Source organism: Watersipora subatra, chromosome 7 (genome assembly GCF_963576615.1).
Source record: "Watersipora subatra chromosome 7, tzWatSuba1.1, whole genome shotgun sequence".
NCBI classification, from domain to species: domain Eukaryota; kingdom Metazoa; phylum Bryozoa; class Gymnolaemata; order Cheilostomatida; family Watersiporidae; genus Watersipora; species Watersipora subatra.
In genome coordinates, this window is record NC_088714.1 from 10,254,869 (window position 1) to 10,271,349 (window position 16,481).

Here is a 16,481-nt window from a genome sequence, read left to right on the forward strand (position 1 = left end):
CAACCGCACTAGTTCAACAAAAACTCTGATCTGGTTTTGTTTTTATGAGTAAAATAGCTTTCAAGCTGTAGAGTAAATGGAATAGGGCAAAAGTAAAATAACCAAACATAGAATAATGGGTATACTATTTATAGACACTAACAGACCTATTCTATTCAACTGATAGCAATATCTGCAATGCTTGATTGAACACTATCATTTTTGTTACCTTGACTTTCTTATAAGCACTCCTTACAACTTTATTCCAATCCCTTCCCTATAACCAAGTCTTTCCAACCTTTCCATAACGAGTCCTTCCTATTAAACCCTCGTTTGCTAGCCATTCCCTTATGACTCCATTTTAAGCCTTTTTTTCTAAGCCCTCATTTTTTACCTCCTTTATACAACCTCTCCTTTACAAGACTCACTTTACAAATATCCACCGTAAACCTTCCCTTACTAACTCTCCTTTACTAACTTTACCATACAGTTTCCTCTTTACTAATCTTTACTTACAAACCCTATTTTAAAAACATTTAACAAGCCCTTTCCAAATCAAAAAGACTTTTTGGCAGTAGTAGTTTTCTCTAGGCTAAAAAGTACTGTAAGTTGCACCTGCAGTGGACAAGCCTCAATGAATCCGTCTGGCGAAAAGTGAAAGCTCTGATCTTAGAGAAGAAAGTCACATAGGGACCCATATCATTAGGTACTCCATGGTCTGGCCAGGTCAAGTAATTGAAATGCTTGATGCTTTGAGTCTGACCATCCTAAAACTCAACAGCATGTTTTCTCTGATTCGGATTGAACTATCGCACAATGGTGGGCTAAATTACAATGAGCAAAGGCAAATGGTAAAGTACACAGAACAGGCAGTCAGGATGTAGGAATGGTTGGATGATCAACTATCAACTATCAACATCGAACTCTTATAGTCTTGCTACTAAAGACTAACCAACATAACTTGAATGATAAAATATCAGTCTATATATTTTACTCCAAATTGATGATAGCAGCATAAATAATAAGACCCTCGCTGAACAATATAACAATTTATGTGATTAAATTACTCTTCTGCAAACATTAGCATAAGATTTTGGCTGCTTGTTCTGAACGTTGCTGCCATTGCTCATAGCTTATTGGCTAATCCGGCTAGCAAAATGCGGAGTTTTTGCATTTTTAAAGTGACTGAAAGCATTCAACATGGCATTATGACACATTGTTTTGCGGCTGAAAATTGATAAAGATTTAAAAAATATCCTTCTAGTATAAAGTATGATTCCTTTAGGACATATACAAACGAACTGAACTTCAAAGAGAAATTTCCAAAGAGATGAGCAGTTTTTATCTCCCACCTTTGTAACTTGAAATGTTCTGACAGTGAAATCAGGCCAAACTTCTGGAGAAGTCTGTGTTACTTTTATATCTCGAAAGGTCATCACATCTCCTGGGTCCTCGGGCCAATATTGTACACACTTTACCTGGAATATATTTAAGAAATAATATTTACAATTTATGCAAATTTGTAAGCTTAGATTTATATAATTTATATACACTCTATACAGTATATACATGTGCATGTCACCAATTCTTTTTATTCTTTTATACGGCACGCTAAACTTATGGTAAAAACTTGTAGAATTTATGTAAAGATAACAGACCTCTTACTATTTCTTGAATTAAACCTCGGGATAATCTCAGAATATCTTATCAAGTCTTTTAATTTGTAAACTTTTGTTTTCATGCTCTGATTAGGTCATTTTAAATCTATTTATAATAACCGAAGCAATGTTTTGCGATAGTAATGCTTTATTTAAAAAATAATTATAGATTTTAATTTTCTGCCCTTTGCTGATGATTTTGGATTTTGCAGGATGATACATTGTTCATCCAATGCCTTGAGTAATAAAAATTTTAAATTTGTTTTGAACATTATGCAACTGTTGAAAATTCCCAAATTGATAGTGTAAGCATTCCCATAATCATACTACTGAAGCAAAACATTTACATGGTCCATTTTTATTAGATCACACACACGCTGCAATGTGCCGCGATTGCCTACAACTACATCCAATTGGTTTACACCATATGCTAATAATGAAATAAACCCTCCACGCATGCAACAAATACTAGTATCAGCGTTGTAAGTCCTACCCTTCCATGTTCTATGGCACCTGTCACCATGACTATCACTCTGATCTTTTGCTGCCAGATCATAAGCCAGAAATCATCTACAGTTGTCTCAGTGGGTCCTGCAACAGTTGAAATACTGAATCTTATTCAACATTCATATCTTGAAACTACCAATAGTAGCCAAAGCTCTAAATTTCTATGATTGAGAATAAATTTATTTTATTAAAATATGATGGTTCAAGATAATTAAATTTTGAAGTTTAGATTGAACAAACTTTGAAGCTCAGGAAATTGACAAAAATTTCATAAACATAGCCAACCTTCATGAGTTTAGTTTAAAATAACTTTATTATTTAAATATGCAACCTAGTCACTGACGTTCTGATATAACATGAATGAAGCTTGTGGATCATGTATATTTTAGAGCAGGTGCGTCAAATGGCAACAAAATTAACCCTAAAATCTTTAGAAACAAATGCATATAAGTTATTTGATCAATATTTGTTCTTCACCCTTTAGGTTAGCCTAGCAGCTTAAGGATGAAAACTTCTAACTACACATACATTGATAAACATTACCAAAATAATTTTATGGGTTAATAGTTCTACCACATCCACTAATCAACTTCCTCCATTTAACTGTTATCAGAAGTATCCAAACTCATACTTCTTTCCTAATTTTTAAAAGCAGTCGTAGGTAATGGAGCCATTGACTTGGTAATCTGTAATTGATGTGTTTCTATAAGAGCATTATGAAACCTATGAGTAAATATGTAAGTCAAACAAGATAACAGTATAATCAGTAATGGCTATTTACTACCTTTATTTTCAGCGGCCACCTATTGTGCCTGCAAAATGGTATCCATTTGCAGGCACAACTCCTACAAGTACACTGCTACAAAACTACAGCTAAGAGCATATGATCTATGGTACCAAGTATGTCTGCTTTAAAGATAGCTAGAAATACAAAAGTCATTCTGATGAGAAACTTAGCTTGACACGCATGATAATAGTTACAGGTGTTATTGCTAGTTTAGCAGCTAGAGTACCTCATAATTAGCACAACACAATTGCTGTTACCTTGTGCAGCGATATACGTGATCTCATTCTCATAACCCTATAAAATAGTGAAGTGGTAAATGTACTATGACATAAGTCATTTATGTCCTATGCTTTCAGTATATGTTATGATTATCATGACATATATTGAAGGCTCAAGCAGGCTGACCACAGCTATTTTGAGATATCTTATGTTAGACACAACCGTTGCTCACTTTGGGCCAGTGTTAGAAATTTGGAAGTGAATCTTTTACCCTTTTAATTAATATTATGGCTAACTGAGATGTTCCCATGTATGATCGATCGAGTATGAGTAGCTACATTAGTTTCACATCAGCCAAGTCAAGTTTTATTAATTTGATTTTTATTTGAAAGAATCTTATGAAAAGCAACTCATTGTCAAAAGCACACTAAAAGGTATTGCGCCTTAATTTTAAAACTCAAAATGAATACTCTTAGAACAACACATTCAATTGATTGAACTATTATCTCAAACAAATTAATATGACAAAGGTTATAATAATTTTACTTGCAAAAGAAACTCCTGGTTCTCTTCAATCTCCTCAAGATTGAAGCCGATGAGTGCGAGCTATACGATGTTTATATATTACAAAGGTATTTATAAATACATGTACATGTAATCAATGTACGCGCATTACAACACAACATGTAAGAGACTACCAACAATCTCTACCTTCCTTAGCTTATCTGAGTTCCTTATATAGATTTGCTCATTTGCTAGGCTCTGCTCCTAGATTGCATCTTCCCATTGTTCCTTTGCATAGTCAACTCGGTAGGCCGAACTGACTCACCTACCGCTGAGTTTCCCACTGTGTCGAGACTTGACTTGGCTATAACTTCGGTTCCGCGATTGGCTAGGCAGTTGGCCAAAGTCTCTGCACTTTGCCACCACACTCTTCTCTATTACAAGCTCTGGGGGCTTTCTACTCAGCACTGGAAGGCAAGAGTTGTTGAGACCAGAGCTGGTGTTGTCACACTCCTAACTCTGGTTGTTGTACCTCAGACTTAGCAAAGGCTAGATAACACTTGTGTCCGTCTTAAGGTCTGGATCAAGCTGGCCGTATAGATGAATAGCAGACTCTAGTGATGGCGGTTATCCAGCAACTGGTAAGCTTTCTCCCCTTTCAGGTTGTAGAGGGGCTTGTGGGCTGTCAGCACTCTTGGGAAATGAGTCTGCTCAGTCTTCTCAGTCATGTTAGCAGGTTTGTCAGAAGATAGATCGGTAGCTGTGGCTGTGGTGTAGAGATTGCTGTATCTCCAGAAAAGAACTTGCTCACTGTAAGCGGAAGAAACCAATGGCCTTTTTCCATTAATCCTTTGAGATTGCCGCCTTTTCTCAGTTCCTGTTTTTCTACATTGGGGGCTTTACAGATTGACTGCCACTGCAGATAGCGACACCCATTCTCCATACCGATTTGCCTACCGAGTGATCCGAGCCATCTTTTGCACTTGAATTTAGCCGGAGTTTGCACTTCTGTCCTCACAGCTGCCTTAACGGCTCTTTCAGCCGGGCCTCAAATTCTTGGCTAAACTTCAGGCTATGGTAACCTCAGCCCTATTTTTTGCCATATCTAACTTGGCCAACACATCTACTTAAACCTTCTGCTTCTTGGCCCTTTTTATATAAGGGTTGAAGTTTCATTGTAGTTGGTGCTCTACCAAGCTTTTCTGGCAAATATTGAAGGGTTTCAAACGACTCTCGCTCTGCAAAAAAGACTGAACTTAGCCTTCTATCAAGCAAGCATGGTTTGGCCAAGCCATAATGATCTGTTACGATCTCAGAAATTTGGCCCAGAGGTTCAGGCTGTCTCCTCTTCTACTGTGTTCATTCATGACCAAAGCTCCTGGTGAATGCAGCAAAGCTTCTTTTTGGTTCTTTTGCCACATGGCCATTTGTTTTCTCACAAAGTTGACCACACTTTTTCGGCGTCCTCAGCATCTTTACAACGTAATTGTAAGAAGGTTGGGCCTCTGTGAGTGTTGAGCTGAACACTAGCTAATCAGGCAGTTGCAGCTCCTGTCTGAAGCATTTACAAATTTGACTGCTCTCCTGTGACCAAATGAAGTGTACCTCGGTACTCTTTAATTAGTTTAGGGAGCACTCTGTCTCAATCTTCTTGATGCTGAAATCATCAGTGGAGCTTACACAAAGTCTCTCAATTGCCTTTTACATTGGCTAGTGAGTGGTAGAGCGTAAGCGTAATGTGAGTTTTCCCTATTTGCTAGAGTTGGCAAACCTCAGTCATTAGCTGACTCTCGAACTCTGCTCCCTGGTCAGTGTGAATTTGCTCCAACCGGCCAGTGTAGCAGAATACCCCACTTGCCACCACTGAGCCGTGGCTTCTGGAAAAGCTAGGGAATCTTGTCATGTTGTGAAGCAGTCCATGTGCATCAAAATCTACTTGTTTGTTTTGGGTGTTTCCGGCATCGGTCCGACCAGGTCTAAGGCCACCTTCTGCCATAGAGGGTTCACAATAGTCTATGCCTACTGCTGGCTGTTTTGGTGCCGCTTAGCAGACCTCACAGCTCTTGATCAGCTGGGGGATGTCTAGACTTTCAGGAATATATTCAGTCATAGCTCAAGAATTGAATTAATTTCATGTAGCTGTCCTAGTCCTTGCCTCCCACCTCCAGCTGATTCTGTGTTGGTTTCTTTGATCTAGCGTTAGCATGGTGTATGGTGGCCACCGGTCCCTAGCCAGCAGTTTGCATCCGTGACAGCTCTTTGGCGGCATCTCCTCGAATCATCACTGAAAAGTGTCAACAGGTTCCCGGGTGGCCTCGGTTAGTCTGGGCCGGCTGCCATGGCTGTGAACTAACCCATATAACTGACCGTATTGCGCGTAGTCTTGCTGACTTTTGAAACAACTGTTGAGCTGTTGAGTCTCTTCAACATAGAGGTGGCAATCTATAGCAAGTTTTTTTTAGTCTTTCTTCCATCTCACAGCTCGATGAGCTTGCACTGTCGGCAGTGTTCACAGGTCTGTCAGCTAAAACTTGTCAGCATTCTTGTGGCAAAGTTTGGCTCAGTATTTCATCACGATGAAAATTTGGATAAGATCTTTAGCGCCTTGGCCACCTAGTTCAAGTGCTATCACCGCCGGCAGAGCCATTTGTGAGAAGCGTGATCTGTACTCAGCAAGAAAGGCTGACTCTACAAGTTAAGCTAGAAAAGCAAGCAGCTCCCTTTAGTTTACACAGCAGTTTCTCTCTGCAAGAGTCAGGATCTTGCTAAAGAAAGCCATCACTCTCTCAGACCTCTCTCTTCTTGTATTTGTGATAGCACAGAATTCACTCTGCAGCTGCTTGCATCCGCATCCAGGATATACAATCGGCTCGGTTCTTGATAGCCCAGTACAAAAACCAAGAACAGATGTTTTTCAGCTTCTCAAAAACTGTCTGCTCTCCCTTGCTTTAAATGCACTTTTTGCCTTTTTCATTCAGTTGATGCAAAAACTGTGCTGTGGTAGTAAAGCTGAGTATATACTGAGAATAGTCGCAAACCATACTCAGTTCACCTTCCAACTCTCTGAGCCTTTGGGGCTAGTCATTTTCAAACCGCTGTATTTTTCCTAGATTAGTAGAGGTACCTTTAGTGCAAACCATATGGCTTTAGCTTTGTCTCAACTGTTTTTAGGTGCTGGAACACTTCATACAACCGCTGCAGGTGAGTGTAAATTTAGGGTAATGACCATGTTATCCAAGTAGAGAAGCAATGTATTTTAATGCAAGTTGTGTATCACACATTCCATTAGTCTCAAAAAAGTAGTCGGCTTAGAAGTAAGACCCGAGGGAAAAACCTTGCACCTCCAAAAAGCTGAACTGGCAGCAAAGGCCAGCTTCTTTTGTGCGTTGATGTTTAAGGGTACTTGCCAGTAGCTTTTGACCAGGTTCAGTGAACTGAAGTACTTGCTGTCAAACAATGCATAAAAGCTGTCATCGATTTGGAGAAGAAGATATGCATATCAGCAGCGGGTATTCAACTTAGTACCGCCACTTGCTTCTTTCTTTTGGGCCAACACCACCATAGTGCTCCTGGCCCTTCTAAACAGCTTGATAAGTTTTTGCTCAGCAGCTCTTGAACTTTATGCTTGGCTTTAGTCTCCTTTTTGGTCGCAAATAATAGAGACGTTGACGAATGCGTCAGGTCTCCTTCTTCAGTGGGATACAATGCTCCATCTTGGAGATCTGTTCTACATCTTCATCGCCATTGCTGAATGTACCCTGGTAGCTTGTCAGCAACCATACCAGTTGCTTGACTTGTCCCATCATTGCGTGGTATAGCCTAACTGCTTCAAGCAGGGACTTCAGATCATTTAGACTTTTTTCTAGCTGAGTTCTATAATAGTCATCAGGCTTTTCTGCGTATAGCTACTCCTGACAAAACGTTTCTATCTGGTGACATGGCGTAATGGCCTTGCCTTTAAAGCATACTTCCAACATAGCACCAGCAAAGTTTCTTTTGGCCGAGTGAGATTGGTCGAGGGGCTTTTGTGCAACCAGTAGTTGGCCATATTGTTGCATATTTTGCTCATTTCTTGGTGATAAGGCTTCTGGCTAGCGCAGTCCTAACAGACGTGTCATTGGCTTTTGTACCTCCAGCGCTGTAGGGGTTTGTTCTCGGTAACCTCCTAGGGTGGACTTTTTTACTGCAGCTATTGAACTTTATTTTTTAGTTACTGCACAAGTAGTACCAGCTGACTGATAGGCTAGTCCTGAAACACTCCAGTTGTCTATTCTAAGGCCTACTCTACATACCTGACATCCACTGATTGACAACCCTCCAGCTTGGCCTGAAGGAACTCCTTCCTAGTTTGGATTGTATTTGTCAATGTGGGAGTCGGTATTGTCAGCAGGTGACGCTGTGATCTATGGTGACTTTTGGTGTTGCAGAACAGCTCATAAGCTATGTTTGCCCTGAGCCTGCTTTGGGCCTGAGGCATCAACATCATCTTCTTGAGTATCTCAGCGACACGGTCAGTACATATGTCTGCGCTTTCACAGCATCTGGCATTCAACTTAACACTGATCTTCAGACAGCTTGCCAAATTGGGGAAGTGGAGTTGCCCTAGAGCAATACAGCTCTGTGTAATCAGGGCTGTCTGACCTCAAGGCATTCTGGTACCGGTACAATTTTCTTACTGCCACTAACATAGCCTTAGCTGGAGGTCTACCACCTTTGGTTGAGCTGTGATCCGCAGTCCACTGCTGTCACCAAGGGAAAAGAAAGCTCAGGTTTTCCTTTACTGCTTCACAAAAGTAAAGACACCGAGTGCAAGCTGTAATATGTATATAGATTTTAGAAATATTTATAAATACGTGTGATCAGTGTGTACAAATTACAATAGAACAACATGCAAGATACTGCCAGCAATCTCTGCCTACTTTGGCTAATCTAGGCTCCTTAAATAAATGCGCCCTTTGGTTAGGCTCTGCCCTTTTATCATATTGGCTCATTGATTCTTTGTTTAGTCAACTCAATAGGCCGAGCTGACTGACCTACGACTGAGTGTCTTGTTGTGTGGAAACTCATCCTGGCTATCACATCAGTTCTGAAATTGGCTAGACAGCTGCCCCAGTTTTTGTGCTTTGCCAGCACACACTGTTTAACTTGTCATTTTAATCTTGGTGCATGTTAAAAAGCTAATTGTTAAAATCCAGCTTTTAATCAGGAATCATCCATTTAAAACTGACAATTTTAGTTTGAATAGGTTGAATTACTCTTGATTAACCTAAACACTAGTTTAATAAAGTACCATGTGAGCTTGATAAATAATGCTTTAATTAGGAGTTAAAAATATTCAGCACTAAATAAAGCATAAAAGTTAAAAATATATCAAAATAATTGTTTTACAAGTTGTTCTATAGTTATTTTTTTTAAACTATAAAATTCTGCTTTGTACCAAAATTGTCTTCCAAAAAAAACAAAAGAACAATGAGTAATGTTAAATGCTGAAAGCTTGTTGTAGTCAATGTAACTGGTACACAGGGCAAGGACAATTGACAGTGCCAGTTACTTACTACTCTCTGAACTTCACCATAGTTTTTGTCTTGGTTTTTAAAAAACAATTCACGCATTGGTGAAATTGCACTTAACCTCAAAACTAGACCTTCAAACTAGACAAAACTGACAAAGTCACATTCAGACATTTATAAAACAGTAGACATACCTGAATGTATGAAGCATTGATGTAGTCACTAGACATCTTGCTTAAAGCGTGGTCAGGTATCAGCTTAACTCGGTGACTATCAGCTTAAAAAGAGAAGTTTCACAGATAGGTAAGAAGATAAAAGCTAGCCCAACTGCTTTTAAAATGAATAAGTGATAGATTTACAAATAGCCTATTTACACCACAAGCAATAAACGTTTGAGCATACATGATGGACATTTGCTAAAAATTAACACACTTTAGCTTGTCTATAGATCCACATAAAAACCTCTTGACAAACAAATGTTAAATAATCAAAGTAGCATTAGGTCTCTCAAGTAAACTTAAAATCATCATAAGTTGCTCTGCTTATTTCCAACCACAATCTTTTTACTTTAAACTATTCAAAGACTGACCAGGATAAAGTTTCTTGTAACGACTCTTTCCTTTGTTTTCTGCTAACAGAGCCACATCCATAACTGGTTTGGGCAGAGCCTCCAACATCTAAAAGCTCCAAATTAATACGCAAATTCATTATGATTTGTCATAGCTGTTTAAATATACCGGAGAGGAAAAGACTACAGACTCACTCAACTTGACAAAATTGGGAAGAGAAATGAGACATTCGATGTCAAACTAATAATTCTATTCTAAACCAAATTAACACTCTCAGAAGGCAATAAATGGGAATGTAAAAACACTGTCAAGAAATGGATCATGCAGCTTGCCAGAGTGGACACAGACATGGTCTACAGCAAAGCAGGAAAATAATTTCTTGCTACATTATATGAAAAACCATCGCTTATGAAAGACACGAGCAATTGACTTTAAACAGCCGACTCTATAGAACAAGAGTACAGTGACAATTGATCAGTCCAAATAGGCATACCAAAGAATATATTGAAAAAACTGAAGGCATACAGATCACAGTGCACACTGTTGGATGTGTGTCTCTTACAATGATTTCAAATACAAAGTTCAAATTAATGCATTGTTGAAATAAATTGTTGCGCATATTTTCTTCAAAAACATACAAGTATACAAAAGTGTTTATAAATGAGGTTTTCACTTTTAAAACAGAGGAAAAGTTTAACAAATCATGTGTACTATGCTGCCGCTTTCATTCAAAAATTTGGGCAACAATCTTAAAGATAAAACTTGAATTGCTACTACGCTACAAAAAATTGCTGTGTACATTGTGTATATTTTTGTGTTCCAAACAGTTAAATAATATAGATAGCAGGCACAAAATGCAGCTATTTCTGTAAGTAATTTCACAATAGATAATCTGTCTCATCAATATTATACTATATAAATCTAAAAGAAGAACTGGGTTACCTCAAACTGAACGTCTATAGATCGGCTTTGGCTAGTAATGAACTCTTCAAGATGTTCCATTGGAATTGTCCACACTGAATCATCTCCCAGATTTTTATACACACCATAGTTTCCACTACTTCTTTTGCTCTCTACACCAGATGGTGAAGGATTTCCTTTGACAGGTTTGGTAGAATTCTTGCTCGATAAAGCTGTCAAAAACATTTGCTAATTACTAATGACACACATAGATATCACATGGCCAATTGAACTTACATAAGATAAATATTCTCTCATAATGCTCCAAAACACTTATGATAAACAAACATGTTAGTGCTTCAGCTAAAGAATACTAATTAAGGATACCATGAGTTTTTTTTTCAGATTTGCATTGCCAGTGTTACAACTATTTTTGGTCTAATCAGTTGCACTTTGAGACTTAAATCACTTCTTTAATGCATGCATATCTGCGACCAAGTCAAGCAGAAATTTTACTTTTAAAATTAAGGCATTCTAAATGAGTTTTTAAAATATGAAACATGCATTTCAATAAATATGATGAACAGTTTCAGAACTGTTTTAAGCTCTAAACCTTTTTTAGGTGCTAAAACATTTTTTTTCTTGCATAACACTTCTGATGTTTCCAAGGATGAAACTGGACTGAGAGTGATTTCTCCTCCGGCATCATTCTTTTTTAAAAGATTCGCTCGCCTGCAAAAACAAAACACATTTAGATAAAGTATTAATTTTTGCTATATTTTGATATTTTCTACTCTGTAATTAAAAAACTAAGTAGAATAAATACATAGAATATATCAATAATAATAAAATTGCCCTGTTAACACCTTCAAACAAGCCACTTATTTTACTGTTTTTACTATTTCTTTTAATTCTACCAGCATCAGTTGAATGCTATATGCTTACAGCATGTATTTGGTATATAGTATACATACGATCCACTATATATACTAAATACACTATAAATCTTGCAGTGTACAAAATAGACTTTTTCAGAAAATGTGATATCAGACATAATTGTCCTTTTTACAGAAAAATCAATATAACACTTTATCTAAGCAGTAAATGCAGGAAGGTAGGGCGGTTGTAGACTCCCCCTATCAACTACTGAGATTGCTAAAAACAATTATATTTGCTTTTATAAATTCTACCAACCTTTTTTTGTAGAAAAAGATGGAAAGACCAATGACAGCAAGCAGAACCAGGGCTGACAAACTACCAGCTAACGCCGGAACAAGTGGTCCTTCATTTCCTGGCAAAAAAAGGTCAGTTTATTTTGGTCACTTGCAGATTTTACAGCAAGAGGGAATCACTAATAGCCCACAATCGATGTTGCATATTAAGTATACAGGTTTTTACCATTTGGGGTATTAGTTGAAATTTCTTGATGTGGGCAAAAGGTTATTGTTCCGTCTAACTCCTGAACCTGCAATTTATCCTAAAACACACACAGTTTCTTATTAAGGAGCCCTAACTCAGCCTATAACTACCAGCTATAAAAAAAATATTTTTATTTAAACTATAAAAAAATATTTTTGTTTTTGAAATAATCTAATTGTTAAAATTATAACAGTTTGAGAAATGAGATAAAAAATATTGATTCTAAGAGGTCATAGGGGAATCGAAAAAGTTTTAGAATTAGAACAACAAAACCAAGAGACAGTAGAGCAATGAGAATTTTTCAGTTAGCAACGCAATGATGTAAATGAGATGCAAACATCATCTCAACTCAGTGCTGATAAGCCAGACAAAACAAATCATAATAATAGACAGTAGACAGAATAGTGAGTCTAAGTATAGCCATTATATTGTGGTCTTGGAAACAGCCAAGAGTTAAGTATGGTATTACTACAGACAAAGTTTTGTTTGTCTGTATTGTCATTGTAACCTTGGAAACAGCCTTGAGCTAGTGGTAAGACACAATAGACTATGTATCCGAGACACTGTACAGTACATCCTGATCAGACTGCAAATATGTCTTAACTGTGCAGCAAACTTTTAAATATGAAAACCTTTTGGATATCCAGAATAAAATTACAAATCATATCAAACAAAGATGGAATTAAAGATGAAAACTACTGTGACACAAGTTAGACAGTTGCATTAAGGTGATACAATCTTTTAGTGCTAGTGATCTTTTAGTTTTACTATGTAATGTTTTAAGGCCTTTATTACAACTTACATCAACTACATATGTGACTGCCTGTCCAATTTCATAGTTGTTATCAATTTCTAACTTGACATTATAATAGCTGCCCACCCAGCTACCATTTCCAACCGTAAACTTTATTCCTTCTGTTCCAACAAGAGACGAATTTATTTCTCCAGCTATGTGACAGTTGGAATTGTTTTTACATAACCTGGTAGATACATGTAAGTCTCTCGCTTCTCGTCCTCCTGTTTTCACTACCTTTATAAGGTAACTCCTACAATGACATTAAAACTCCTAAACAATATTGTACGGAGAAAACTCAAGTTGACTTGGAAACACTTGTCTTTACTAGAGTTCTTATTGTATTGCTGTAGATCTAATATATTTGTAACACAAACTAGACTTTCATTACAATAAAATACAGAATGCATGTTATCATATGTTAAAAACATGCTTCAATTTGATTGTTTGTATGCAATGAATCCACTAATACACAATCACAAAATTTATGAGAAAAATGAAGAGGAGCAGCTAGAATATCAGATCTCATCAACACTCTATCATATTACCTTGATGGGTAAATAACCTGTTTATTACTGCTCAAATAATTTATTATAAGTGAAGTCTTACATTTACAGTATTCTCCAAGCTAAATTTTCCTGCAATAACATGACAAAACATTAATTAAATATGTAAGGCTTGTTATTCAGTAGGTAAACCAGTAATCAATGTAACACCAAAGTTTTCTACTCCAAATCAAAACGTAGGTATTATTATCAAAAATAAAATGTATAAATTGCCTTACTTGATCTCAACACTGAGCTTTGCGGGTTGAATCCTAATAGTGACTGTTGAAAAGGTAGAGGATAACTTTTTCAGTGCAGTTTGTTCAATCACTAAATAAGTTAAGAATGCTTGTAATCATGAAGGAGTGTAACGATAAAGCCATCAAAAAGGATACCAATCTACCTGCATTCATAAAATGTAATAAGCAATTACATAAAACCTACTGCTCTTTATCAGAAGATATTGTATAACAAAATGAGGCAAAAAATATGTAAACATGTAGTCTGAGAGAGGCTGGCGATTAGTAGCATAGATGCTAGTAGTACACACTTTAGTAGTATACATTTTAGTATTATGCACTCTAGTAGTACACATGCTAGTAGTATACATGTTAGTAGTATACATGCTAGTAGTACACATGTTAGTAGTATACATGCTAGTAGTACACACTTTAGTAGTATACATTTTAGTATTATGCACTCTAGTAGAATACATGCTATTAGTATAAATGCTAGTGGTATACATGCTAGAAGTACACATGTTAGTAGTATACATGCTACTAGTATAAATGCTAGTATCATACATGCTAGTAGTACACATGTTAGTAGTATACATGCTAGTAGCTTACATGCTAGTAGAATACATGCTAGTAGTATCCATGCTAGTAGTACACATGTTAGTAGTATACATGCTAGTAGTATAAATGCTAGTAGCATACATGCTAGTAGTACACATGTTTGTAGTATACATGCTAGTAGTATACATGCTACTAGAATACATGCCCATAATATTCATAAACATATGCCTAATATCAATAATCAATATCAATAATTAGTATGTTAATGTACTAAATATAGTTCTACATACTTTATTATTCATAAAAATTACTTGGTAAAGTACCGAGTAGTACAGAACATTATACATTGTTGCGTTTCATTTTACAATTGTTTTTCTAACCAAGTGAAATACATAGATATAACAATATTTTTTCAAAAGATTTTATTTTTTAATTAAGGAACAGCAAATACTAAGCCAAGAGAAATTACCTTCGAAAGGAGTGCGTGCAGGTCCAGAATTAGCTTCATCTCCATTGCTTGATGCTTTGGTATTAGCTCTCACTGTACAGTTAATCAGTTTATATCCTGGATATCCACAAATCTCTTTCGATTTACACTTACTTACCAGGCTCCATGTAGAGTTACCAGTACACCTTGTCTGTGAGTGAAAAAATATTTTGAGTGCAAGTTAAAAATCTTGCCAATGATCCATTAGTCCTTTCACAATTCTTACCTGATAGCCTATTATTTCTCCATTTGAATACGCTGGCTCCTCCCAAGTAAAAGTCACACATCCTCCTTTTGTTGAGGTTACAAGTTGGGCATTCTCTGGCTGACTCGGAGCTGAAATAGTTAGTTATCAATGAAACGTTACACTTGTATTTAAATGCATACATAGCGATGTGTTTACTAGTGGATATGATCCTAATTTGGGTTGATATTGTTGGAAATGTTATCGTCAAGCTATTTTTGGTCAAGGCAGCTCTAATAAAACATGATAAAGCTTTTATAAAAATGACTTTAGAAAAATACTTCATTGGGCATAAAACAAGCGGATGTGTCCTTGCATGCAGGTAACTTTGTATAATAGCAGCTATAGCTATTCTTACCTGCTGAAAGACTCTTTATTTTTATGACAGTAGCCTTCGAAATAAGGTTGACTACATTTTGTGCTTTAATTTCAAATGTTGTCTCTGTACCAGCAGCCACAGGAATAGAAACTTGAGTTATGTTAGTGTACATCTCTGTTCCATTGTTGATTTTGTAAATGTATGATTGTGTAGAGTGGAGAGAATCACAATTAATCCTGGGTTTCTGAAAAATTTATTATGATTTTGTCACAGCCACTCATTTAGGAATACTTTCATTGCATCCATAATAAATTAGCTACAATTATAGAAATAGTTGCATCGCACTCATGATAAAATAGCCACAATTATAGGAATAAATGCATACCATCCATGATAAAATATCCTCAAATGTAGGAATAAAGGTTTTGTAAAAATGTAAAGCTTTTCGTAAAAGCTTGGGCTTAGCAAGTGTCTTTGAGGGTGCAAATCTTTTACTAGCATTATTGAAATGGAAATAAAGGTTGTCAACATAAAAAATACAATATTCAACAATTGCAAATGTAGTTCAGTACTTACAAGAACATAAGTACATAAAAGTGTCCTTTTATAAATACATCACCTTTTTATTGACAAAATAATAAAATATATAACAATATACAATATATAGCAAATATACAATTTAATAGCACACCAGGAAAATAGCAGTTGATAAGTAACTAAAAATAGGTCATCTTTTATGCGCTGTCAGTAGCAGTCTTATTTTTAACTAAATACATTTACCTTCCAACTGATGGTGTAGTTGTACACTCTTTTACCATTCCCTGTCTCTTCAGGACCAGATATTTCTTGATTGGCTAGCATTTCAACCTGTTCTGGATCTAAAATTTATTAGATTTATATAAAATAAGACTACAAAGTTGGTGGAGTAAAAGTGCTATTTTCTGACAGGATTTCAAATCAATCATGTCAGAGAATTACCAAGATCTTTAGTTTTACTAGCATACTTGCATCTCTACAGCTATGATGAAGATATATACATAAAACTTCTCACCTGTGCATCCTTCACCTTTTTCAACTCTCCCAATTGTGACAGGCCCTGGACACACGCCTGCATCTGTCCAACAGGATATCTCAAACCTGCCAAATTTACCTGCTATCTGTTTTTTTGGCCAGTGAAAAACAACTGAGGTAGTATTCTCTGATGAAGAATTGATGGGGCTATGTCCATCTATGCTGAGGGTATA

The 16,481-nt window shown here is 36.5% G+C and overlaps 1 protein-coding gene across 1 annotated transcript in view; it reads right to left on the reverse strand.

Moving 5' to 3' along the window:
• LOC137400411 (receptor-type tyrosine-protein phosphatase alpha-like) overlaps nucleotides 1-9,841 on the reverse strand; it is a gene marked incomplete at its 3' end in the record, with an annotated part of 50,872 nt that extends 41,031 nt beyond the window's left edge. Inside the window, exons 1-4 of the mRNA XM_068086741.1 lie at nucleotides 9,754-9,841; nucleotides 9,359-9,441; nucleotides 1,332-1,457; nucleotides 595-746 (exon numbers count right to left, since the gene is read on the reverse strand). Of these exons, the coding sequence (XP_067942842.1) occupies nucleotides 595-746; nucleotides 1,332-1,457; nucleotides 9,359-9,441; nucleotides 9,754-9,841 (449 nt within the window). The remainder of the gene's footprint in view (nucleotides 1-594; nucleotides 747-1,331; nucleotides 1,458-9,358; nucleotides 9,442-9,753) is intronic.
• Nucleotides 9,842-16,481: the final 6,640 nt, after the last annotated feature.